At 39.3% G+C, this 25,721-nt stretch overlaps 2 protein-coding genes across 4 annotated transcripts; one reads left to right on the top strand and one right to left on the bottom strand.

Annotated features, from left to right (window-relative positions):
* Positions 1-304: 304 nt before the first annotated feature.
* On the bottom strand, positions 305-10,126 carry eif4eb (eukaryotic translation initiation factor 4eb). The gene is made up of 7 exons (XM_063496725.2): positions 10,031-10,126; positions 9,044-9,147; positions 5,503-5,598; positions 5,315-5,378; positions 4,272-4,385; positions 1,044-1,183; positions 305-954 (listed from the first exon to the last, which is right to left on the bottom strand). The coding sequence occupies exons 1-7, from the start codon at positions 10,046-10,048 to the stop codon at positions 840-842; spliced, it is 651 nt and encodes a 216-aa protein (XP_063352795.1). The 5' UTR covers positions 10,049-10,126; the 3' UTR covers positions 305-839.
* A 32-nt stretch (positions 10,127-10,158) lies between these two features.
* Positions 10,159-23,201, top strand: metap1 (methionyl aminopeptidase 1). 3 transcript variants are annotated; one of them, XM_063496722.1, is made up of 13 exons: positions 10,159-10,323; positions 11,470-11,521; positions 13,028-13,137; positions 14,003-14,063; positions 17,017-17,050; positions 18,493-18,518; positions 18,866-18,957; positions 19,050-19,133; positions 19,394-19,532; positions 20,208-20,339; positions 21,018-21,161; positions 21,246-21,311; positions 21,854-23,201. In XM_063496722.1, the coding sequence occupies exons 1-13, from the start codon at positions 10,207-10,209 to the stop codon at positions 22,018-22,020; spliced, it is 1,224 nt and encodes a 407-aa protein (XP_063352792.1). In that variant the 5' UTR covers positions 10,159-10,206; the 3' UTR covers positions 22,021-23,201. The 3 variants fall into 3 exon arrangements, with proteins under 3 accessions (XP_063352792.1, XP_063352793.1, XP_063352794.1); XM_063496723.1 differs by lacking the exons at positions 17,017-17,050; positions 18,493-18,518 and having other exon boundaries at positions 10,161-10,323; XM_063496724.1 differs by lacking the exons at positions 10,159-10,323; positions 11,470-11,521; positions 13,028-13,137; positions 14,003-14,063 and adding an exon at positions 15,655-16,081.
* The last annotated feature ends 2,520 nt before the right edge of the window (positions 23,202-25,721 follow it).

Here is a 25,721-nt window from a genome sequence, read left to right as displayed (position 1 = left end):
ACTAATCTTTTCTTTCACAAGTGTTTTTTTACTGACATTTTAAGGGATCTTAAAACGAGGCAGAGCCAGATTTCACACCAAGTCCTCTTTTCTTAAGAATAATCATATCTACATTAGTCTTTTTACTTTACGGCTGATCTGCCCGTCACTGCTGACAAGTCAACTTCAAAAAGTCAGCGTCCATCAATAGAGCACCACCACAAGTCAATTAGTAAAGCGTTTATAACAAGGAATGTACCACTTACAGAAAGCAACAAAAAAATCCACAATTTAACAGTTAATAATTGCAAAACCAATGTTTTAATTATATTAACACTCAAATGAATATATGTCATGAAACACTTTAAAAAGGTGGATTACGTGCAATGGCTCAAGGCAAAAAAAAAAAAAAAAGCATAAACCGAAGGTCTAACATTCTAATAATATGCAAGCAAATTAATATAATAAATTAAAAGGGTTTAATGTCAATAAGGATTACAGCCAAACCAACAATGCTGTAAAACGGGTGAGAAATATACATTTTCTGATTCCCTGCCATTCGCAAAATAAAAATATAAAATCAGAACGATTTTGTTTAGTACAAAATGAAGCACTCTAAATGACATCCACTATTAATACCTCTCATTATTAGTGTTTGTGGAAGTTTTTGCATTCATCTGTTTTCCATAGCATTTCTTTTTTCCTGTGGTACAAGTTCCTGGGCAGGTTATGGCAACATTTGGCATGAACTCTTTATTTCCTTCCAGATTGCATTCCGCAGAGTCTTTTGCAGCAAAGTAAACATGTGCACCAACAACAAAATAAGACAAGAAAATGAAAAGAGGCACATAAGGGGTTTCTCAAACAACAAATTTGTTCTTGGTGGTTGAACCGCTTTTGGTAGCGGTGTCTGCATGAGACTGGTAACCAATAGTCATCTTCATGGGAAGCCCCAAGCGTTCCTTGTAAACTCTCCTGTTGAAATACGAAATGACAACGTAAGAGGCTGAGGAGGCCTTCAGTGCTTAGAATACTTAAACAGACCGCGATCTGATCTGCCTCACCCTATGTGCGTTACAGCTTCGCGGTTCTCGTAGTCTGACGTCCAGACGGCTATTTTATCCCCTTTTGTGCGGACATTGACCACGGCTCCGCAGACATCATCGCTGTAGTCGTCAAAGGCCTCTCCGACTAAGCACAGCAGCTGGTGAGAGGATGCAGAGGAAGCAAAGCTGTTGTCTTGACATAATGAATCAAATCTTTATTATGACAGCAACTTGAAATCCTCCTCATTCTTTGCGAAAAGAGAAAAGGCACGGAGGTCGTTGAGGTTTGTCATATTCATTACTGGGGAGCTGACATTTTTAAGGATTTCTGCTTTTTTAAAATCAGTGACACGACATAGTATTTAGTGGCCTTTTACGCTGACATTATTATTTCTAAAGTTACTACTTAATCCCAGTGTGATATTTCAGCAGTATCTGATCACATTTTGTTCTGACAGCTTCGATATCTTCAGACTGCCTTGGCCCTGTTTGAATGTGAAAAACTTCTGCAGCCGACCCAAAGCTTTAGACACAAACCTGATCATCACACGAGCAGAACATTAAAGGGTTCTTGGTGTTTTTTCATTAACCGATCTTCTGATGATTCACTTTAGATAAGTTCAGGATCAATGGCAGGTCAGAACAGGAAGAAATTTAGTAAGAATTTACTTTTACCTGAGTTGAGTTCTTAGAAATTGTTTTTATCCTATTCAATACAATCATAATGTGAATAACCCACTGATTCACCCTATATACTGTAAGTAAATCCTATCCTATATATCAGTGGTTCTCAAACTGTGGTATGTGTACCACTGGTGGCACGTGAGCTCCCTCTAGTGATACGTGGGAAGTCTTCAAAGATTGTTTTTAAGATTAAATAATATACCATGTTCTGATTGAGGGATTTCTGAAAAATTAAAACGTACAGCTCTGCTATTGCTTCCGACATAAATGAAGCCAGAAAACTAAACAGCAGTGATATTTGTAGGGCTAGCTGGTATATAATGATGTGCTACGTGGTGGTTAGCTAGACACAGCTAAGGTTAGCATAACATAAACCAAGTGAAGCTGGAGGGTGAACGCTAACTTTTTTTTCCACTCAATAAAAGTTAACTTGACTGTTCCCAATGGTCAGGCACAAATGCAATCGCATGTCGGGATGATGTAAATGGACCAAACTTCAGTCAGGAGAACAACTGAGATAATCCATCCACAATACGAGGTTAGTCATTAATATACTGCTGCATGACTGGGGTTTAGTGACATCGTAAGGTTTTAAAAACTGAGCTTTAAAATGAATGGTGAAGATAAAAACCGAGACAGGCCGACAGTGATCACTGACTTATTTTCAGGGGCTTGTTGAGATTAAACAGAACAAGATAAAAAGCTTTAAAACATGTTAAAAACATAACAGCCTTAATAAACTCAGAGTAGTTTGGACCCAGAAGCAGGTTTCATCATGTCATCACTTAAAGATTGGATATCCCACCTGCTGTGGATGTTTTAATGCAGTACAGTTGTTATTTTTATCACTTGTCACATCCTGTTTATGACAGTTAAAATAAATAACATTCATATAAGAAAGAAAATTGTCTCGTGTAAACTGTATACGGTGTTAAACAGGCCTATACTACTGTACTTTAAAGTACCACCCTTATGACCGACAATAAGAGCCATATATTTTATGAGGTGGTACCTATTGTGAAAATTATGAGAACCCCTGGTATATATAAAATATATGCTACAAGATTTAAACTGCAAAAAAATGTAAAAGATACAAAGAATGTTAATTTCAAAACTCGTATTTAAATGTTTTTTATCTTACAAAGAATATATATATATATATATATATATATATATATATATATATATATATATATATATATATATATATATATATATATATATATATATTAGTCACCAGGTCAATTGGCGCAAGTACCATACCAACAACAACCAAAAAAAAAAAAACATGGTCTTTGTCTAGGAGTATCAATATAATTGAATTTGGATCTCCGCTGGCCCTGATCCAGGCCTGTATAATATATAACAGGATCCTGTCAAATTTAATGACTAATGGAGAATATTCTTGTAAAATATTTGCTGCTAACCACGAGCGATTGTGTGGGAGCCAGGTCTGAGATGGCTCTGCTATGCTTTTCCCACAGACGCAGAGCCAGTGGTCTATCTACAACTTACAGGGGTGCTATGGCCAAAAAGCAGGCACGGACTTGGTAACCAAAAGAAGGCAGACCGAATGAAACAGTTTAAATATGCGGCTGTGTGCGGGGCTACTGCAAGAAATCTGCAGAAAAAATACAGATGCTGTGCGCTGCAACTGGCTTCCCACTGAAATTACCCCACATTTTATATTTTGTGGAGCTATGTAAGATTAGATCTTAAAACCTGGTGAAATGGCACCAAGGAAGAATCGGCTCTGCACTGCCAACAGCGCCATATAGGCAGTAGCCATTCATCAGGTGAGATTTAAAATGCTGCCTGGTTCTCGTTGAGATTTAAACTCGTCCACTTTTACACCTAGGCAATGCCCTTCTTAAGTTATTGAAGTCACAAGATTATCTGAAAACGATCTCTGATGTTGACCTTGAGATTTGAATCTTAGTCACCTCAACCTCCAGGTCAACGTCACTGAGATTCAAATTCACCAACATTTTTAGTAGTTGCATCTATTGTATGAATTTTAAGACTATATGTCACCTTGTTCTCGAGTTATCGCATTTAAAAACCTTCCTAGAAATAATATTTGGTAACTTGCTGATTGGTTGGCTGATTGTAGCGATCACTGCTGCCCCAGGTGGCCATATGTATTAATTCAACACAGTGTAAGTGTTTTTATATCTTATGAAAATGTTTGTCTTTTCTTTCCTGCATCTGTGCTGAGCATCGCTCGCTGTTAGCACCAAGCAAGCAAACCAATTTTCAATTGCTCTCATTTGACCAGGTCGTGATCTCAAACCTGCAGCTCAACACGCACTCACAGCAATCGCACATTTGCTGCCAAGAACATGAAATCAATCTGAGCCGCGGCTCGGTTCAGCTCTGAAAGGTACGCTTGGTTGTAATCACCCCTTTCTGCAGGCAACAAGTGTAATGATAACATGGTGTAACTAATTATGGCTGCCAGCATGTAATAAATGTACTGCTTTGGGGAGAGGTTAGAGAAATGATTATTATTGTCACTGGTTTAAGCAATGGGATGAAGAGCACAAGCACAGTCAAACCTACAGTTTCCAGCCAGTAGCGGTCCAGGTCTAATCTCCTCTGCTGCTTGGTGAGTGTAACCAGCCAGCGCCCGCCACGCTTGTTCCTCTCATCCTCCCACATGGGTTCAATGCCATCCTGCAGCAATAGTTCAAATTGTCAGCACACATCCCGAGCAGCCTCTAAGAACGAGGTTTCAACGTTGCCTGCAAGCAATGTATCTTTCCCACAGTTACGCATTAGATGTTTGTGACGGAAAAACGAAAAGATATCAAAAGTCAGCGTGTATGCAGCGAGTGCTGAAACACCTTTTTCCTAAAGATTCACCTTCAACTTATTTCCAGATAGTTTTTTTTTCCCAGAAGATTTCCTTAATGTAAATTTGTACAGATGATGACTGAAAATCACTGGTGTGATCCTACATAAAGGCTTGAGTCCAGTACTCTTTTTTCCACTTTAACTCATCCTCTCTCTCCTGGCTGTGAGCTGGCTTTTTCTACACCTTGTTTCCCTTCCCTCCAGCAATGCTGCTGTTTTTACTGGAACTCTTGTCTTGGCAGTTCAGTCAGGTATTGTTCTGTTTGCAGAAGCTTTATTTGTTTCTGTTCAGTGTTTGGACTACCACTGCCTTGAGGGGTATGATGTGGGCTGTGGGACAGACCCTCAAAGTAGTCAAACTTCAGTACAGGAGTAACTGATATTGTTTTACAATGTCTAAAATAATAATAGGATATCGGTTTAAAACATTTAACTGACTTCTACTCCTGTACTTCAAATGTGGAAGAGGCCACGGACCTTTTATTTGCTTATTTAGTATGTCAAAATAACTAAAACTAGCACAAATGCCATATCTCATATCTATGTAAAGACATTTTCCAGCTTAAAAAGATGCTATGTAGTTTTTTTAACATGTAACTTTGAGAATATTGCAATACTTTTACTTAAAATATAGACTGTTAAAGAAGACAAGCAAAGGTCACTAAAAAACCCAATTTAATTAAATGTATGTGCATTTAAAGTCAACACTCACTGCTATTGTCCAGAAAAGGTAAACGAATCAAACATACCTTGAAAAGTGAGTAATCACAGCCTGACATGAGGTTGCTTGACAACTGGATATGGTTGTAGAGACTGAAATAAAGACAAAAAAGCATTAATAAAATCATATTTCACAACATATTATATAGTCAGGGTATCTCACAGCTTGTTTCTCAGTGAAAGCACAAAAGAATCCCAGACATTTATCGTTCCTTACGCCCAGAAATCTTCAACTGTGTCAAATTTAGAGATGAGTCGCAGGTTGGCCTGCCATGTTTTGCTCTTGTCATTCTTGAAGAACCACAGAGACCATCTGTTGTTTTAAGCAGAAAACAAAAATTAGCATAAATATAATAGGCCCATTATTACACACACAATATAAACAAAGGCAAACAGAACCACTGAGCTTCTGGGCAAATGAGCAACGTATGGATGCACAAGATGCAGATGATGCTTGTCCCAAATGCTCAACACTAAACTCTCTAATAATTCAGCAACAGGCTGGCATAAAAATGAAACTCTAATAAAGAATTAAAGCAGATAGCCTCCCACAGTCCAAATATGAGCCAAATAAGGTCTGAATAATAAGCCAAATATCTTCAGCTGTACTAAATCCACAGAGCAGAGTGTTTGATGAGCATTTAGAACGTTGTGTGAATTTTTCTAGTAAACCTGTTTATCAGACATTTGAATGTTTAGTTATAGGCCATGATCTAAGGCCACATACATTACACAATCCCTCTCATGGACTTCAACAGGCTCAATCACCCTTTGACCCTGAAAACAATGTGGGAGTTAAGAAAACTGAGAAATGCATATCACTATCAATACAAATAACATTAATCTGTTTCAGATGCTTTATGCCACTGTCAATATTTTGGGATATTTAGCCGTTAGCATTTACCTTGAGCAAATGAGCTGTGAGACACCACTAAAGTGTTTAGGAGCCAACTTTTCTTTTAGCTGACTGGATCTCAGTCGAGTTTGGCTTTTATATTTGACCCTTTTGGACATAAAGACCCTTGTGGAATTTAAATATGCATAAAATATTCATTCACGGCTTATTTGTATTCAGCACAGAAGGTACTTGGAAAGTATCCAAGTATGGATTGAGAGGAAAAACACTGAACCCCCCTGGACAGGTCACCACGCCATCACAGACAATCACAGTCTTACTGTGGGGAAATAAAAAAAAGGCTTGAATCCGACGCTCTGCATGCATAAATACATGGATACAGGTACAATTTAATAAAACACTCTATATATGTGTTTTTCCATTTTATCAACGAATCATCCAGACTTTAATTAAGAAAATGCAATCAATCAATTATATTTACTGTCACATACTGTGTATTTACCAGATGTCTACAGATTAGGGGGTAATTTAAGACCAAACTTGTGATGAAACGCACAACAAAAGTCCAAATGTGTTTATTAATATAATAAGAAGATGAATAATCTTGTTCTGAGACTGAAACAACTGGCTGTGGGACCCCACAACCCCATCAGGATCAGCTGGTTTTCTTGGTACGGTAACTTTAATAACTATCCAGTGAAGTCATACAAAGTAAGTCCATGGTGGTGGAGTGAAATCTGGCATTTTAAGTCACCTAACTTTTCCCAGTCTTTTGATCCCTTAGAATTCCTACATGTCCATGAGCAACGCACATTAAATTTTCAGAGATGGAAAAACACAAGCTTAAGCTCTGTTAAAAATCTGTAAATAATTTACGCCCACGCAAAGTGTCACAATCTAAAGCCAAAATCTCACATTTTTATTACTTTTTTTCTTTAAATAAGGAACTTTGAACATCAATATCATGGGATATATCACTTTAATCAGCAAAGCAGCATCAATTTAATGTCCGGTGCTTGTACGCTGGATGCACGCTGGATGTTTTAACTGTTTCATACTAGACTGATCCCCAGCTCTTCCAGTCTGCATGTCAAAGTGTTTCTTGGGAAAGATACTGAAGCACAAATTACCCTGATCCATCAATCAGTGTGTGTATGAGTGTGATCGTTAGAACATGCTGACAGGCATAGTATAAAGCACTGCTTTGAGTTCTCACTTGGAGTAAAAATGTGATACATAAGCCAGTCCATTTACCATTTAATAATTAAATGGAGAAAACCCGAAAAGGTGCTTTACAGTTTGATCTTGCCTTTTCCAAAGATGTGTATTTGTGAGGTTTCTGTGAGATTTTCCACGGGTGTACTGCAGCCCTTCCAGCCTGCTGGGCCTAAACTGATCCCCAGCCTAAGCACTGGGTATTCTTGTATTTAACAGAAGCTACAACTGTTACATCAGCTCATGTATCTGACTGTCCTGCTGTTATCATTTTTGTACATATAAACTCAGCATGAAAGTAAATGACAAACAATGATTTAATGATGCGGTTTCACTGCATTATCTAATTGTGTGTGTTTGGTGGGGGTTGAGTGGGACAGCGTCATGTGATCTGGAAATTCTAGCTGTGCGATATCAATGAAAACACTGAAGATCCATCAAAAACACATTTGAGATAACTTCATATTTTAATTATTAAATGTGTATTTGTGACATTTTATGACTGCCAAGTCTGTTAGACAGTCTTCAATCAAGTTGAAAATTGCTTTAACTCATTAAAATCTATCTTGGAAACAAAACACATTTGCATTTGTACTTTTATTTATGTTTCTATCATGCAGACAAATTGTGTAAATGGCTCCTCTTCCTCCCGTGAACACAGCACTCATTGTTTTCAGTGAGTGGTCAATTCATGTCTCTCTTTCACTTCTGCATGAGCGGCTGCTTCGGCCATGAGGAGAAACGGTCATTCAGTTCTTGAACTGAGCCTTGTGATCAAACATGAGTCTGACACATGTCACCAGTCTTTTCTCTGGAGTTTGATGCACTTTTCATCTTGACATTTATACACTCCCACACACATCTGCAAGCGGTCGCTCTTACTGCCGGTGATCAGATGCTGGCATGTCCTATGTGAATGGCAACTGAAATGCTTTTGTTTTGTTTTGCCTCCAAAGCACAATTTTCAAGCCACTTAGACAAAAATTACTTTAATTCCGTTGAATTAAAGCAAAGCCTGCCTAATTGCTATTCTAAAAATAGTAATTAAGGCTTTATTATACAATTTTAAACTTTAATAACAGTCCTCAACAAACAGTTATGCAAAGCAAGGAGGCGAACAAACTATCAGACTTTTTGACTTCAGCTGATAAGCAGTACTGATTTACAGGCCTACAAACACATCACATAGACGACTCACACACACTGGACACATGCATATGATTTGGTAATAAGAAGTGAGCCAACAATTATATATATATTATTTGGGCCTTAACAGACAAGCCATACTATTAATTACTATTCAATAATGTGATAACAAGTGCAACACACAGTATTTTATTTTAGCCAGAAATAACAGTAAAGCAACTGTTGGCAAAAAATAATTTATACGAGTAATTCTGATCTTTGGTTTTTATCTGGAAAGATAAAGAAATTTTGAGACTGTGCGAGTTTTTAAGACTTTTTCAGAAATCTTTTTTGGGGGCATTCAACAGGTTTTCTAGGTTGTTTTCTTTTTTCAATATATAAACATGCAGGTTTTATGTACTGGTAACCACTGAAATTAAAGTTAATTTAAATAACGCTGTAGAACAGCTCATCAAATAAGTGTCCTGAGGTGTTACCAAAAGTGTCATGACTTGCTTGAAGGAAAACTTTGGGTCGCTTTACATAAACTTGCGGTCTCTACCTGTTCTGGAGCGGGTGTTTGATGTAGGCCTCTGGGCTCACAATCTCCTGTCCGGTCTGCTCAGCTCCATCTTCATCAGGCTGGGAAGGACTTGGGTTAGTTTCCTAAAAAATAGATGGAGGCTCAACACTAATAGAAGGTATACAATAAAACTGAAAACAACACGTTTGAGTTCTTGTTTTTCCTCTTGTTTACTTGTTTCCACTAGTAGAAGTCCCGTTTTTTTTTTAAAAAAAGAAACTGATATTTTAGCCTAAAACGAAACTTAGATCGACTTAAATTCCGTGACGGAAGCAGATGTTTACGGAATCCATTACGAACATCTGGAACACATTTCACTATGATGCGAGACAAAGACTAACTAATATTAACGATAAAATTATTTAATACAAATTAAAATCTAGAGGCCATCTTAAACTCGGTGTGTGATTTACGTTTTTTTTTTTAAATACACATTAAATATAATTTTTGAGAGGAACGAGATAAGGAATCCCCTCTGTGCTTCTACATCATTTACCTCAGCTTACAGCACTGCTAACGGCGGACCGCAGAGGTCATGTGTCGAATCATTCTGACAGCTGGATTTTTATTTACATAAATTCCTCCTCGGATATAAGGTATGATTTCACGTGCCTCTAATAAACACATATTTCTTGGAGGTTCACTTCACTGCTGCGCAATGTCCGTCACTAAAAGTGACTGGTTTTCAGGTGAAAGTTAATGTGCTTCCCTCGTTTGGTAGCAGTAACGTCAGCCTTGAAAGTTGGGAGATTTCCACATACAAGCATTCCTGTTTTACGCCTCGCTCGTGGCACCCAAGACAAACTTGAAGTACTCAAAACAACACGTGCGGCCCCAACAACGCTCATTAAGCATTTACGGGCTAACGTTAAGAGTTGTACGTGAAGTTTACGGCCGACACCGCCCTGTAATCGAAGCGAGAAGACCCTCATATGTTTTCATGTGTTCTTTACAGAAAGTACTCACCGGTTCGGCGGTCGCCATCTTACAATTCTCTGTTAGGAAAGTTTCTGTTGATTGGACCGAACTATGCAACGTGACGGTCCCGCTGCGGACATGCGCCGTGCATGCAGCTGCCACTGGCTGGCTGCGCCGGCTGGCTGCTTGTCGTCGACTCCACCCCTTGTGCAGACGGAGCAGGCATGGCGAGCACCGAGGCTAGAAGGGAGTGTGAGACAGAGGGCTGCAGTAAGGACGCCAAACTTCAGTGCCCCACATGTATCAAGCTTGGTATTCAAGGTTCCTATTTCTGCTCGCAGGTACTTCTGCTTTCCCGGTTTGTCTGCTTTAAATGTGAGCTGGTGCCGCGTGCCGGGGCCCTCTGTTTTATCACGAGGTTGCTAACTGACAAGCTAGGTAGCTGTGTGTACGTGAATCTATTGGTAAAGCGCAACTTTTTGTGAACGTTGCAGATGCTTATTAGTTGTATAGCGGCACACAGACTGGTGGCGATAAATAATGCAACCAGTGATTGTAACTGGTGCTACCTGCTAACCACCAGGCCGAGGGTAAACGCTTAGCTAGCTAACTTATGGCTAAAATGAGTCATGTAACGACCCTGGTCAAAATAATAGCTGTGGCCAATTAGTGTGAAGTTGTCTAACGTAAAACGGTTTATGAAGTCATATTTATTGTGTAGGAATCACATAAAGTAATGCAGTATGTTGCACACACTTGCATTTGAGTTGTAAAGTGATATGTCATGCAACTCTAGCCCAACAGATCATCCTGGTTCTTTGGTTCCCACGAGACCAAACATCTGTAGAAAATGTGTCATTTTAAAGATGGAGTGTTTATGCGTTGGGTCTCCTACCTGGCTGGAAATCAGAAGAGCTACGTGTAGTATACAAACACATTTCTTTCAGAAGTTTGGCAGCTGAAAGTACTGACAAGCACATTGGTACGCCACTTGTGTTTTAATTACCAGTTATACCACGTGGATATTTCCTTTGTAGCTGCAGACACTGGATTAGAATGATCAGTAGAATTTTGAGTAAAATCCCTTCAGATTTCTTTTAAAAGCTTGATAAATAGTTAGTAATAAACACTGTCAGCAACACTATCTTGTAGTGCAAAGGTATTTGACCCTAAAGGTCTCTGCTGTGAGTGCAGTTTTGGTTCTGCTGCCAGACTCGGCTTTCCACTCCGTGCCATTAACTGTCCACGCTGATTTATAGGCCTTGATGGTTTCTGTTTGCAAATCAACAAATAAGATGGCCTTTATCAATGGCAGCAGGCCATCCCTTTTCTGCTATTTCTCAAAGTAAAGCAACCCAAATTTCAGTTGTAGCTGACTATAATTGGGTTATGTGGTTGTGATCACGTGTGAATGTTGCATATTGTTGATATGGACTTCACTGAAAAATTTGTGCTGTATCAGTAATAACAATAATTTTTCTTTGCAGGAATGTTTTAAAGGAAGCTGGGCATCTCACAAGTTGCTGCACAAAAAAGCAAGTAGGTGCAATTGGGCACGGTCTACCACTGTGCTATCATGATGCTTAGCTTATATGAACAAGCAGCATTGTATTTATGTGCATGTTATTAATACAGAAGGATAGGTTGACTGTGTAAAACCTACATGTAGGAAGTAACACTACAATCATAAAATGAGACTAATAAAAAGAAACACATTTATAATAACAGACTATACTAACTACATTCAAATATGCTCCTGTAATATCCTAGCTGCAACTAAACCTGGAAAACCGAAAAGTGCAAATATATCACTGCGCCGCAAGTGATCACACCATAACTTTGAAAACACTGCAGTCAGTGCAGACATGGGTACACACACTACGAACAAGTACTGTTAAGAATTTAGAGCTATACATTACATACTGTGGATTGAAACAAGGAAGTGGCACAAAACAAGCTAATGAGTTTTTCTAAAAATGGAAATAAAAAGTTATTTAGTCCTTACAAGATGCAGTAACTACTACTAAAACAAAAGCTACAAGGTAATCAAAAAGGACAGTGGGACAAGGTCAAATTAGTGACTGCAAAAAAACAGAAAATTCCAACACAAAATAAAAAACACACTATTTGATAACCATAATTTGAAACAGGTCTGAACCAAAAAAACCTAAAACAAAAAATGCTGATTATACCCGCTGCATCGCTAATTTTCCTACATACATGAAATCTAAGTCTCAGCAAATTCATTCATCAAACTCGTAACCACACTGAAGCGTGACTGTCAAAAGAAACACCTGCATGGCAAGATGACCCAACTCTAAGGCTACGTCCACACTAATGTGTTTTCTCTCCGTTTTGACCCCCCGTCCACACTGAGACGGCGTTTTCCTCAAGGAAAAACGCAGCGTTTTGAAAACGCATACATTTCAAAACAGCTGCCCCGTCGCAGTGTAGACGCTCAAAAACGCAGACGTTCTAAAACGATAATGCATTTTAGTCATGTGATGCAGTCATGTGACCAATTAAACAAAGATAGCGGAGTGCATTGCACAGCAGTTGTTTTGATTGCTCTCAATTTTGACAGCCCTAAAAACGATTAATATCAGTTTGTACATGCTCCTGATAGCTTTTCTTCAAATTCTTTAATTCTCACTCGCTTTTGCGCATGCGCAGGACTGGAACGTAAGCGATTTCGGTCGTTTCAATGTGGACGTACAACTCTGTGAAAACGACTGAAAACGCTAGTGCGGACGCAGAGCGTTTTTCAGACGAAAACGCCGTTTTCAAATCTATCCGGGCTAGTGTGGACGTAGCCTAAGGCAACACATATCCATTACCACAGATCAAAATCATTCACAGCTTCCTTTTAAGACTCCTCTGCCAATCAAATGGCAGCTCAGAAAGGTGAAAGGTGGCACTCCTTACATATATACGTGTCCTTTAAAGTCACGAGTTGATGAAACTTCTTTCTGTACTTTGTGCCAGATGATTCAGACACCCTGTGAGTTGTTTTATGTGTATGTTGTATATTCTTTTGTATTTTAGAGGAAGAGAAGAACCAAAATGAATCCAAGAACTGTGTGGAGAAGGAGATCAACACAGACCCATGGCCAGGGTACCGCTACACAGGAAAACTACACCCTCACTACCCTCTGGTAAGTAATGAAAGGGCAGGCAGAACAGCTACACTCCGCTATATAGGGCTGCATTAACCTGCACTAGCCAAACAAACTGGACTTTGGGGATCAAACATGGCATGGTATGGATAGCCCAGCTTCAGTACACTACTAAGCCTAGTTTATGGTCATTGCATTGGTTATTGCATGTAAAATTGTCTTGCTGACAAGATAAACTAGGTGTACACATAAAAGGTGAAGTGAAATGACATTGAGTTATCTACATGTAATAAAATCATCTCAACAAGTATTTTACCGATTGTAACAGATCAGGGGAATAAAAGAAGCCAACAGGAAAAGCATCATCTGAACTTTTCAGTCGTGTCATCTCACTTGGCTGCAGTTTGTGTGAAAAACTATTGCCAGCATACAGACAAAAGCTGTTGGATTAGGACATCTGAGAATCTAGACACTGCTGATCCTTTGCTGTTAGCTTCCCGTGAGATGTGTTAGGTCTCCTGGTACCACTGCTACTGATGCGAGGTGTAGTAAATGCACATAAAGCCAGAATTAAACTGAATACATCAGTACGTTGACACTGATATCCAGTCCAGCTTTTTGAATCAGGATCAGACTAATATCTGATTCAAATGTCAGAACGGTGCATCAAAAAAAGGGGATGGTGGGGGGGTGCATTGGATTTATAACACAGCACGAAACGGGTGCAGGCTCAAGCATAAAGATAAGAATCATCTTATGGTATTTACCTTATTCAAATGAATGGAAATCAAACACAGACACTAACAGGAAATGTTAAATTTTGTTACTTGCTTCAAGGATTCTCTTATATAAACACTGACACTCTGAGTTAACCTGTCTGTCTTTCTTCTGGCCTTCTCTGTAGACTCCCATGAGACCTGTGCCAGGTGACATCCAAAGACCTGACTATGCTGATCATCCCAGAGGTAACCCGATCTCTTTCTGTTCCAGCAGAAGTGATCTTTTTTATTTATTTATTTATTTATTTATTTATTTTAAGCTGTAAATCCTTTTTGACATGTCACACTGTGCAGGGAAATGCAGTTCATCAGAGGTACTGTGTACAAGTAAGAGGATTCATTCAAGGCTGTCATACTTTTGATAAATAAGAAGTCAACCCTAGCTCAGCTGGGGCATAGGACATGATGAGCATAAGCTGTGGTGTCTTGGTATAAAATGAAAATATTTAACCTGACTTTGACCTGCATAACTGATGGGTTCATTGGTATTTTAGTAGCAAATAAGTTACTAATACGTCACTTTGTAAGTATGTGTTGACATCAGCTAAGTGGGGGAAAAGACCACATTCATTATTACCACAATAAATGAGTTAGAAAGTAATGGCACAGATTTAGTAACGCATGCATGAGCATTGAGAGCTACTACCTGTTGAAGGCCCGTCTCTGTCTGTGTCTGAACAATGCACTCATCCATGCATGCATGTTCTGCCATTTTTGCATGAATGCACAGATAAGCTGATACGTCTTGTGCTGTCAGCTAAAGATCTGTACACACAGAGGATAGTCTGAAAAGGCACGTAATGAAGAGCCACATCAGCAAGTTTTGTGCTATAATTGAAATTCAGCAGTTTATCGAGATCTCTGTCACCAGTTCATTTTTAATTTTGCTTAAGTGGGCATATTTAATATGGTGAGGCAACTGTGCCGCGTTCAGCCACAACAACCAGTTTACAATTGAGCTCATGCATTAGAATTAATATCACATGGTTTATATTCAGATGCAGAATTAGATGTGTGCTCACTGTTTGTCCAGGATTATGTTTGCTTACTTGTTTCTAGTCTTTTCAAGTCCACTCAAAGGATAAAATCACATATGAGCATCTACATTCTTTTTCTTACATCATGGGCAGAACACATTTTACATTGCATGCAGTAGCTACTTAGTAACCTTATTGTACAGATGTGGTTGGGCACAGACCATTTGATTTCAGCGTCATTTTCAACTTCTAATAATGAAATTCATGTTACTCACAAGTAGACCCTACTCGCTGACAAGAAAAATGTAATCCTGCAGTTACAAGTGGAGTTGAGTTGACAATGAATCAGTGAGTATCAGCCTGAGATACAATGGCTATACTCTCATTCTGTATTGCTTCTGTCCTTGCTCCTACTTTAAAAGATTTTCCTTGTTGGTGTAAGTCTGATTCCTAAACCATTTCCTAAAGTCCATCTCCAGACTCTAACCTTATTTTTAGCTGATGGTGTTGTTTAGCCTTTCCAACATACTGACTTCATCAGGATTTTAAGAGTGGGGTGGAACAGAGGAGCAGCTCATCATGATTTGCTGTGTTGCTCAGTAGCCACTCCTTGGGGGTGCTGAAAAAGTGTGGACTAAACCTTTAAACATTCACTGATAGATTAATCGTTTCTTCTCCCACAGCGCTCACTGGACTGTTTTTAAATCCAGAACCTGATATTTCTTGTCATGATCTTGTCAAGATCAATCAGTAAATCTGGATTTAAATATATCTACATGGGCAAAGTATTGTGCTTAGTGCAGCTCGTTTTAAAGCTGCTGCATACAGTATATGGATATAATTTCACAGTTCAGCTTTTGGAGATGTAGCACTTTGAAATCAGTGAATATCATGTAGGCACATCTGTACTGATGCCTTTTATTTCTAAGCTGGTGTTTCAAACCGGACTTGAATAGTCTTCTGTCTAATGTCCCTGTAATATCTCACGGTGATCTCTCTCCCTCGTTGGTGTTGGATTTATTGCAGGGAAAAGTCAACCTGCTGACAGCTCTGCCGTCACGCTGTGTTTTTTATCACCAGTTTGTTTCTTTTATGTAAATTATCACAAGCTGAGATTACTCTAACCTGCCTTATTTTACATCTATTTCTCTGGGCAAGTCATTCTTTTTTTTGCAGCCATGGCAACCTCTGCATCCGTGTCATCTGACTGCATAGATCCACACTCAGGTAGTCATGGTTACAGTCTCCTTTCATTCTCCTGTGATGCCAATTCGGGGAGTGAAGTACAATTGATTCAGGACAGTGTTTCCAAACATTCTGTAGCTTGTTAAGCCAGAATTGGAACTTTTTTTTAAATAAGTTGTTAAACATTGTTTATTTCCTCAAATAAACCCATAATTGGAAGTGGGTCTAACTGCAGGAAATTGACTTTGTCATCGCTAGGGTTTTTTAAAAGCCTCTGCATTGTCATAACAGTTATAAAAAATAACCAGCGGAGAGCTGTTAAACAATTTATTGTTTTGTAAAGATTTTCCAAAGGGTTCCAGTCAGGTAGCTGACTCATACAGATTATTAAATAGATTTAAATTCTAACTGGTAAATAGGGATTCTTTAATAACTCAAATGTGGACAGTAAGCATCTTCAAATCAGCTGGTACACATCAACTAGCTGCACATCCCAAAGGAAAAGGCCGGAAAATGCCTGATATAGGGCTCTTATTAGTTGAGGCTCGGTCCCTCTTCAGGGCTGAACACAAGCATTTTCAGCAGTGATTTTCATTATGAAAACATAATGTACACACTGTCCTTTTCTCATACTTCGCTTCTTCTCAGAACAGGTGTATCAAAGCGTTAGTAAGTCCAATTGATTTGCTTTGTCAAACTGTGGCCTCTTCAGGTCAAAAGGACATCTGCATTTGATTCAAACACTAATCTGTCTCATGTCTGTGTTGCTAGGCAACTGTTCACGTTCATCCAGCATTCATCTGGTCGAGTTAATAAATTATGGACCAGCGAATTATTGATGACACGGGTGCTTTGACCAACAGATATTTGTATGCATTTTGCAGTCCAATAAAAATGTTGGGATCTTGTTGGATTGGTCGTTACCAAGCTGACCTGCTGCACTGAGACCTGCACTTTTGTTGTTCTCCATATAACAGAAGCTGCCGAGCTTTGTTCTTCTGAGCCGACGGTGTGAGTGTCATTAGACCCTGCCTCTCCTCAGGTGCTGAAGCTGTAGTGTAGTCTTTATAGGAGTGGCTAGTTATTCATAGCAGCACAAGATGCGTTCATGCTTGTTAGATGTTTAGGGCTGAAGCTGGCAAAATATCAAAACAGTTCAACTTGATATGCACTCAGGACACTTTATTAGGAACACCAGTGCAAACTAATAGACACAGACTGCAATCTGATGCAATTCTACTTTTACACTTGTGATTTTTGTTGATATTGTGAGAAAGATGGTTTGGTTTTGTAGTGGATTTAAATATACTATTGGTTAGGGCTGTGCGATATGACGAAAATCTCATATCCCGATATAAGACATTTATCGTCCTGACAACGATATAAATCACAAAAATGTAACATTTTCTGGAAACTCTGTGAATCTCGGGCAGCTCGACTTGCGTGAAGTGTTTCCAGCTGGGCGTCGTGTACCTGGAGTCGAGTGTTTTAACCAATGCATGAAGCTATACGTTTTTAGACAGAAGTTGTAACGGCCACCATTTTCTTTCAAAATTTGAGACTAAGGTTTATTTTTTAGCACCTGGCGGCTCTTTTTTGCTTCTCATCCGTAAACTCTCTGCATACTCTTTCATGTGATTCAGTTTATTTTTAAAGGTCTCAACAGGATCTTGAGCTTTATTGTGAAAGGTTTACGTGGAAAACAAACAAGCGGACAGCAGAGCCACACGATGGTTTTGCCATCATTGTTGCTAACGACAACACGTAAAAACAGGCGCTTGTCCGTCCGTAGTGTGGTTATATTAAATATAAGAGGAAGAGAGAACTTTAAGAAATTAATCTAGCCACTACAGTGAACATCAAAACGATGAAAAAATATTGCTGTAAACAGTTTGTTTTACGACACCACGAAACAAACAATAGCGTAAAATGAAACGATAGACGTTTTTATATCGTCCTCCGATATATATCGTTATATCGAACAGCCCTACTATCGGTCCTCATGATTATACATGAGGTCATACCTGAGGTGAGTTTATTTTTCAGATTTATACCTTGCAGCTCCTCTGCACAGACTGTAGCTGTACAAGCAGTAAAAAATTAAACATCACAAGGATTTCACATTAAAAGTACCAAAACTAAACCAGGTGGCACTCCTGTGCTACCATCAGTAGTTCTTCACTATTCCTCTGATATATCAAAAACAACGTTCATGTCCTAAAACAAGGAATACCTGTTTGTAGTGATTAAACTTTTATCATGAGAGCGCACCCTGGGCTTAGACTTTAGCCATGGCTTTCTGAGAGTAGATTTGCCTTCTGCTATAGAGAGTAGTGTTTTTTATTTATTTTTCCAGATGTTCCCTGTTCTTACACAGTGGTTTGTACTGAAACTAAATCACTGCTTTCTGATGGTCTAGAGGTGGATTAATTGTGTACTGTAACTTGTTGAAGCTGCGAGGAGTCAGAGACAACTGAAGGTAAAGCTCATAGGACAGTATGGATTAACATGATTGCCTTTATTTAAGTATCTACATTCTTGCATGGGGTGATAGTTACAGTTGCACCAATTACAGTGTAACTGTAAAAATTATAGTATGAATAACAATGCCTTGTGCCTTCTCAGTAACAGATGATTTATTTAGTTGTCACTTGTGACGGAAAAACAAAATCAATCAGGAGAATGTAAATCCAGCAGTGACAGTCTGGAAATTGATAGACTGACAGCAGCTGCTATTGCAAGATCCTGGCTGAATGAGCTCATCAGTTTCACTGAGTATTGACGTGTGAGTGATGCCAGTTGTCTGTCCTTGTTTCCGTCCCGTAGGGATGTCTGAGTCCGAGCAGTTCTTGAAGGGGACGTCACAGATCAAGACTCTTTCCCCCGAGGACATTGAGGGCATGAGAGTTGTATGCAAGGTAGCAATCAGTATTGACTGTCTGCTTTCAAGGCGTGCATTTCTAGCTTACCTTTTATTGCAGTGCGATTTTGACATGTGTGCTATTTGCAGCTGGCAAGAGAAGTTCTGGACATTGCAGCCGTGATGGTGAAACCAGGTGTTACAACAGAAGAAATTGACCACGCCGTGCATCTGGTGCGTTGTTTTGAAACATGACACAATGCCTCATTTTTGGATCCACTAAACACAAACTCGCATTATGGCTCATTATAGTGCATCCACATGTCAGCGCCAGCCATGTAAGCAACTTAAGCACTTAGGTTTGAACTGTTAAATATATCAAATGAACTCATTTAAAATGGATTGTTGATCTTCAATATTTGTCATACATTTACATTTGTACTCTGTTGTTGCACTGCTGCCATCTCTGTAACGTACACACTTTGTCCCGACAGGCCTGTTTAGCAAGGAACTGCTACCCCTCCCCTCTCAACTACTACAATTTTCCCAAATCCTGCTGCACGTCTGTTAACGAAGTCATCTGCCACGGCATCCCAGACAGAAGACCCCTGCAAGAAGGAGATATCCTCAATGGTGTGTTCACTGCCTCACATGTCTTGTCATATCTGTTCCTGCTTTACTGCCATCGTGTGCTTTAATCTCCAGGGAACTTTAATACTACAGTGTTTAAAAATGTATTCATATTCCCAATGTCTAGCAAAGTTCTGTGAATGCTTGAGTTTGTATGTTGGTAAATGTTTGAGGTGAGGAGGGGGGGATTGGGATGACAAATGATTGTACCGAGATCCCGAAATGGTATCAGCAGGAGTTTGGCCAATTTTAGCCTCTTTATGAATATTTCTGCTAAGGCGACGTCTTCTATCCGCCACTCCCCTCAGAGCGTCTGATGGAGTACTTGCCAACAACTCATCTCTCGCTGCGTGGCCCGACAAGACAAATAGTTTCATTAACCTCTACCAGTGGGGCTTTGCCAGTCAGATTCTCTGCTGTCTATATTTTTCCTCAAGTGGGGAAAAGTCCCAGTTTGCAAACTGGCACTTCCAATTTTATCAGCAATTTTTTAATAAAAGGATATTTTGTATTGCCTTGCAAATGGATACGTGTTTTCTGAAAACTTGCTAGCGCCTGTTATTAACTGCTCTTGGCAGGTCATTCATAATATTGCTTCCTTTGTGTTAAACATAAAAGAATTCGGTTTGTCATCTGACACAAGGGTTCTGACATATTTGTCTTCCCACGCTCACGCAGTGGACATCACTGTGTACCACAATGGTTTCCATGGCGACCTCAATGAAACCTTCTTTGTTGGAGATGTGGACGAAGGAGCAAAGAAACTGGTTCAGACTACGTATGAATGCCTTATGCAAGCCATTGATTCTGGTAGGCTCACTTTCTGTCTTTCTAACATTTTACAGTGATGGTGGTGTTTTGTGTTGATGTGATGGACGTTATGTTATCTACCCTTGTTTAATCAAAGACACAGCTTTGGCTAAATCAGCCAGTATTAGCTTATTAGGATTATTGGTATCAATATATTGAGGTCATTGAATAACAAGAATTTGCATTAGAGGTGTTGTCATAGCAGAGTTCGGCCACCAGAGAGCACTTACATTTCAGAGCAAGCCGAAATTGATGGGTCATTCCTCAGTGACCCATCAGTTTGTGAACTGCAATCCTTAAAGTGGCCAGGATATTGCAAATTCTGATTATCTACATGTGCATGGCAACTGGGATGCACCATCTGCTGAGGAACATCATGCATTATGGAAGATTATCAGCTAATCACATTTCTATTTTCTGGTCTGCGCGATAAAAATAAAAGCAGATCCTCTTTTCCCACAGTCTCTTCAGAGGTCTTGTTTTGTCCAGTTAATAGTCAAAGATATTCAATTGACTGCTGAAGGCAAACACAACATTATCTTTGTGAACCTGAAATAGGAAAATACTTTATATTTTGAAACATTTACGTAGAAACAACATAGTTTTCCATGTCAAATAGTTACATTAGTGTGTGTGGTTCAGGAAATAAACTAAGCCCTGTGTTGTTTGCTTCCTCAGTGAAGCCTGGCATTCGCTACAGAGAGCTGGGTAACATCATCCAGAAGCACGCTCAGGCCAACGGCTTCTCCGTGGTGCGCAGCTACTGCGGCCACGGCATCCACAGACTATTCCACACGGCTCCCAATGTGCCGCACTATGCCAGTGAGTAACTCCCACGGGTAGCGCTGAATGTGTTAGCATTAATTACTCAAAAGTGCATGATTTATGTTCTCCTTAATTTCCCAGAAAACAAAGCAGTTGGTGTTATGAAGCCTGGCCATGTGTTCACCATTGAGCCCATGATATGTGAAGGTGAGTGTAACCTTTGTATGAATAATAATCTTTACAGAAATAGATCAAATGAATATGTTAGAAAACTGCCTTAATTAGACAATTTGCAAACTACATAGTTCAAGCGACTAAAACTAGAATACTATGTCAAGTTAAACATTGGAATTCTTGTTTCTGTTTGCAGCTTTATTGCAGTGTTGTTCTCATAATACACCATAAATGGTGTTTTGCTTGGTTTTTAGGAACAGAAGCCTTTAAAGAAACCAAATCGTTTTATCTAATCAGCTCATCTTAAAGCAAAATGACCAAATTGCCTTCAGAAATCACCTTCACAGTCGAGCATAGACTGAGCAAAGCTGAGACTATTAACAGATTCTTACAGGGTAAAATTGTGTAAAGCCAGTCAGGCTCCAAAATGGGTCATTACACTTTAAAACCTTTAACTATCTCACAGGTAAACAGTGAGTCATTGCATAGCTCAGAGGCTTTGTTTTGTCGACTTTGCTAAATTGACGTTGTGTAAGCCAAAGTCAGAAATCGTGTGCGTGTGTGTAATGTCTCAGGTGGCTGGCAAGATGAGACGTGGCCAGACGGCTGGACGGCGGTGACCAGAGATGGGAAGCGCTCGGCTCAGTTCGAACACACCCTGCTGGTGACGGAAACCGGCTGCGAGATCCTCACCCGCCGTCTGGAAGAGAACGGACGCGCTCATTTCCTCAGCCAAATGTAGACTGGACAGGAACGCACCAAGGACTGGACTTTACCAAACACACACACACACACACACCCAGCACTTCTGCAGCTCACACACAAACACACTCGCACACACAGCACATCGAAAAATCATGAGGCACTGCTCCTGGAGCTCAGTGTAACTGCAGCTCTCATGGCTTTCTGAATTAAATATCGGTTCCTCAAAGTAAATGGAAGTACTTGAATGTGTCTTATATCAAATGTGGATTACTTTATTAGTGAAAACTGTATCCTCTGGAGGAAATATAAAAGTATTTATGAGATTTGGTTTTGCTTAGTGGACAGGATTGATAGGCTCGTTTTCACCTCTGGGTCTTGTCATGCCCAGAGCTGTCACAGGCTGTCTAGTTGTTGTTGTCAGTGGTGGGTGGAGCTCAGGGCAAATTCAACTAGTACACCATGCTTTGCTTCTGTTTTTTTTCCCCCCAACCTCTGCTAACTTAATCACATGTCATATATATTTACCGGTTGTGGAGTGAGGAGAACCAGCAATACTAGAGCGTAGAGGGAAACAGAGTCCACAGAAAACCAACAAGCAACTTAAAATTTAGGCTTATCAAATTCAAGTTGGGCAACTAAGGCAGGTTCACGGCCAGAGAGCTAAAGAAAACAATCGGTATTGAGTTGATTTACTGTTTAATGGAAGACGAGGCTGATTAGCTGACTACACTATGTCACCGTCTCATTCACCTGTTGACGTGTCCAGTACAAGTGCTGTAACCTAATTGTTATGTCTTGAATGTGGCTATTATTAGCGCTCATCCGGTGAGGAAATGGGCAACGGTTGCTAGGAGAATTGTGACGTAGCCTCAAGAGCATCTGCGCGGTTATCCAGAAAGACAATAAAGACCCTGAACCTCAAAGTGCTGGACTTTTTGGCCCTGCTTTGAGAAGTACTCCTTTGGTGTCTCATGTTTTCAATAGCCCCGTTGTAGCAAATTAAAATGTGAATCTAGAAATTAATACTAGCCGGCTATCTCCATCGGTGGCTCCCCTCTCCTTTTACTCTGCAGTAGTCACCATTCATCTCGATGACGGGATTTTCCTCGTGCAAGAAGCAGCATTCGGTATTTCTATATTTTCAGAGGACTAATGTGATCAGAGTTTCTCTGCCATCTTTGTATTTCTTCTAATGGAGTAATAAATGACTCTTCTGTAGCTGTGTGTGGGTGAGTTTGTCCTTCAGTAGACTGCAAATGAAAATCCCAAAAGTGGCTTAATTTAGCAGCCTTTTATTAATGGAAGTGACAGTTTGGGTTCTTCTCAGCCGTAATGCCTTTTTAAACTCAGAGGAGGGCAGTGATGATCATTAAAGTTTAGATTTTTGACTCTGTTTACTCCCGTGTTACACAATTTCATCATTTTTCAGTGCATTTTCCTCTGCTTCATTCATTGCAAATGAATTTGGTCCCACAAACTTGACCGTGTCTGTGTTTGTAAGAGTTGGAACTCTGATTTCCTTTTATCATCTAAGTTTTGCTCTTATGTGCAGTTTGATGCTTTGAAAGGTTTCTGGAGTAAAAGCTTAGCATTTCCTCGTGCTAATTGCACATTTGTAAGGTATCTAGCATTACTAATGGATCCTGTTGTGTACGCTGCTCATCTACCGTCTCCTTTCTGACAGTCTTCTTTTATATTAATTACACCTGTGCATTTCCCACATGACAAGTGTAAATGTCTGCTGTGAAGAAATTCCTGTGCGGTTCACAGTAATTAACCCCATCAAGCTAAAAAGGCACAGTCTTTTTTTAATTTAGTCTTTCATCTGTTTGCCTAACACATCAAAACGGTTGTAATTCAACACCACAGAAACGTAGAAGAGGTCAAATTTGTCTTTGAATATGGCTTTTGACACGTTTCGGTCAACTACAAATGACATAGTCGGGAACGAGCTTTAATCTTTTTAATTTCTTTGATGGAGAAAATGCGGCTTGGTTTAAACTGATTATTCCAGCAGCGGAAATGGGTTTTCAGCCAGAGCCAAATGGAAGATCAGCAGGATTCCTCTTAATTTGGATATCATTTACTAAGGTGTAATGCTCATTTTGTTAATCAAATGGTCAGAAATAACAAGAAAATGAATAGATTTCTTTAATAGGCTGACAGAGATTTATTGATTTTGACTGCATGCAGACCAACTGTTGTGCAGGAGAAACACCCAGGTACGGTGTATGGTCATGACATCATTTCAACTCATTACCATAAATGCACATACACCACAGGTGTGGAGATATTTACCTGACAGTCCTGGGTTTGTATAAAAACAAACCAGATAAAAATGGCTACACCTCTGGTTTGCTTTGAGCCAGCCCTTCTCCTTCATTGGAAAGATTTCTTTTCTGTTAATTTGATTTCAGTCAGTAATATTTGACAGTTCACAGCCTTTTACAGAGAAAGCTTAAATGTCCAAATACCTCTGGACCTTCTGCCTTTGAGGGAGAAAAATTACTGAACCTTTCAAAGTAGACTCCATCTATTCAGGATGTGACAGTGATCCCATCAGACAGGCTTTTTAGACATTATTTTCACAGTCTGATTGCATGAGGGTGTGAAGTGTGTGATTGTGTGTAGATGGTGATGTTTGAGCCCATACTGTCATACAATATGAAAGATTGGGACGAGGGATACATAAATAACTAACCTGCCTGAGTGGAAATGTAAAAGCACACAGAAAACTCGATTTCTGAACGGCATGATCACATTAGTTACTGATGGGCATCACTCGAGAATGAAGTCGGGCTTACGGAGGCCAAGAAGGTCAATCAAACGGATGAACCCTGAGGAATGCCCATCTTAGTTTAATCCTCTAAATATATAGGTCACAATCCTGACCCTATACTTTGGAAAAAGAAATGTAAGCAATATTTGATGTGTATCTTTGTTTCACGAGTGCCTACATACGGGAGCAGAGTTTAATGAAAACAAAAATTACATATTCTGATGTCATAAGGTTAAAGTTGTCACTGACATCTACTTAAACTATGTGTATCTGTGTACACTTAATTAAACCTCTGCACTGAATCTTTGCAGAGCCTAAGAAAGTGACCATCTCCATTTTCAGTTTTTATACCTGTGCAGCTGCATCAGTGCTGATGTGTAATGTCAGGTTTGCAGCTACGATGTACCAGCGTTTTAAAGATTCAACACAGAATCAGAATACTTTATAAGTGCCAGGGGGAAAATTTTTTTTTTTATAGATGCTCACCTAATATATCAATGTGAAAGCTAGATAATGTAAACTGTATAAAAAGTAAAACTAATTAAATACTTAAAAATTGATACAATGTACAGTAAAGACAAGATATTGCAACTACACAGAACTATAAAAATTCTCTTACACCTACGAGTGCTGAGAGCGATGACTTTTCAACAACACAGGAGACAAGAAAATACTGTGGTTGCAAGAATGACTTCTGTGAAATTCATATTATTATAATCATAATTTCCTGTTCTAAAGACCTTGCAATGGGTTCACACCTGCAGTGATAAAAAAAAAAGGCATGTTTATATGCCAGGGGAAGATTTTCTTAAGCTTTTCTGTTAAATAATTTGGGTGCAGGAAAGTTTTTTTTTTTTGACTGTAAAAGTCATACTGGGATCAGAGAAACCAGATTTAATTTCTTGTCAAATATAGTACAAAGGTCCTGCATTAATTCCTCCATTAATCTTCTTTAGAGG

This window comes from Pelmatolapia mariae, linkage group LG16_19 (genome assembly GCF_036321145.2).
Source record: "Pelmatolapia mariae isolate MD_Pm_ZW linkage group LG16_19, Pm_UMD_F_2, whole genome shotgun sequence".
NCBI classification, from domain to species: Eukaryota; Metazoa; Chordata; class Actinopteri; order Cichliformes; family Cichlidae; genus Pelmatolapia; species Pelmatolapia mariae.
This window is presented reverse-complemented; position numbering and strand designations above follow the sequence as displayed.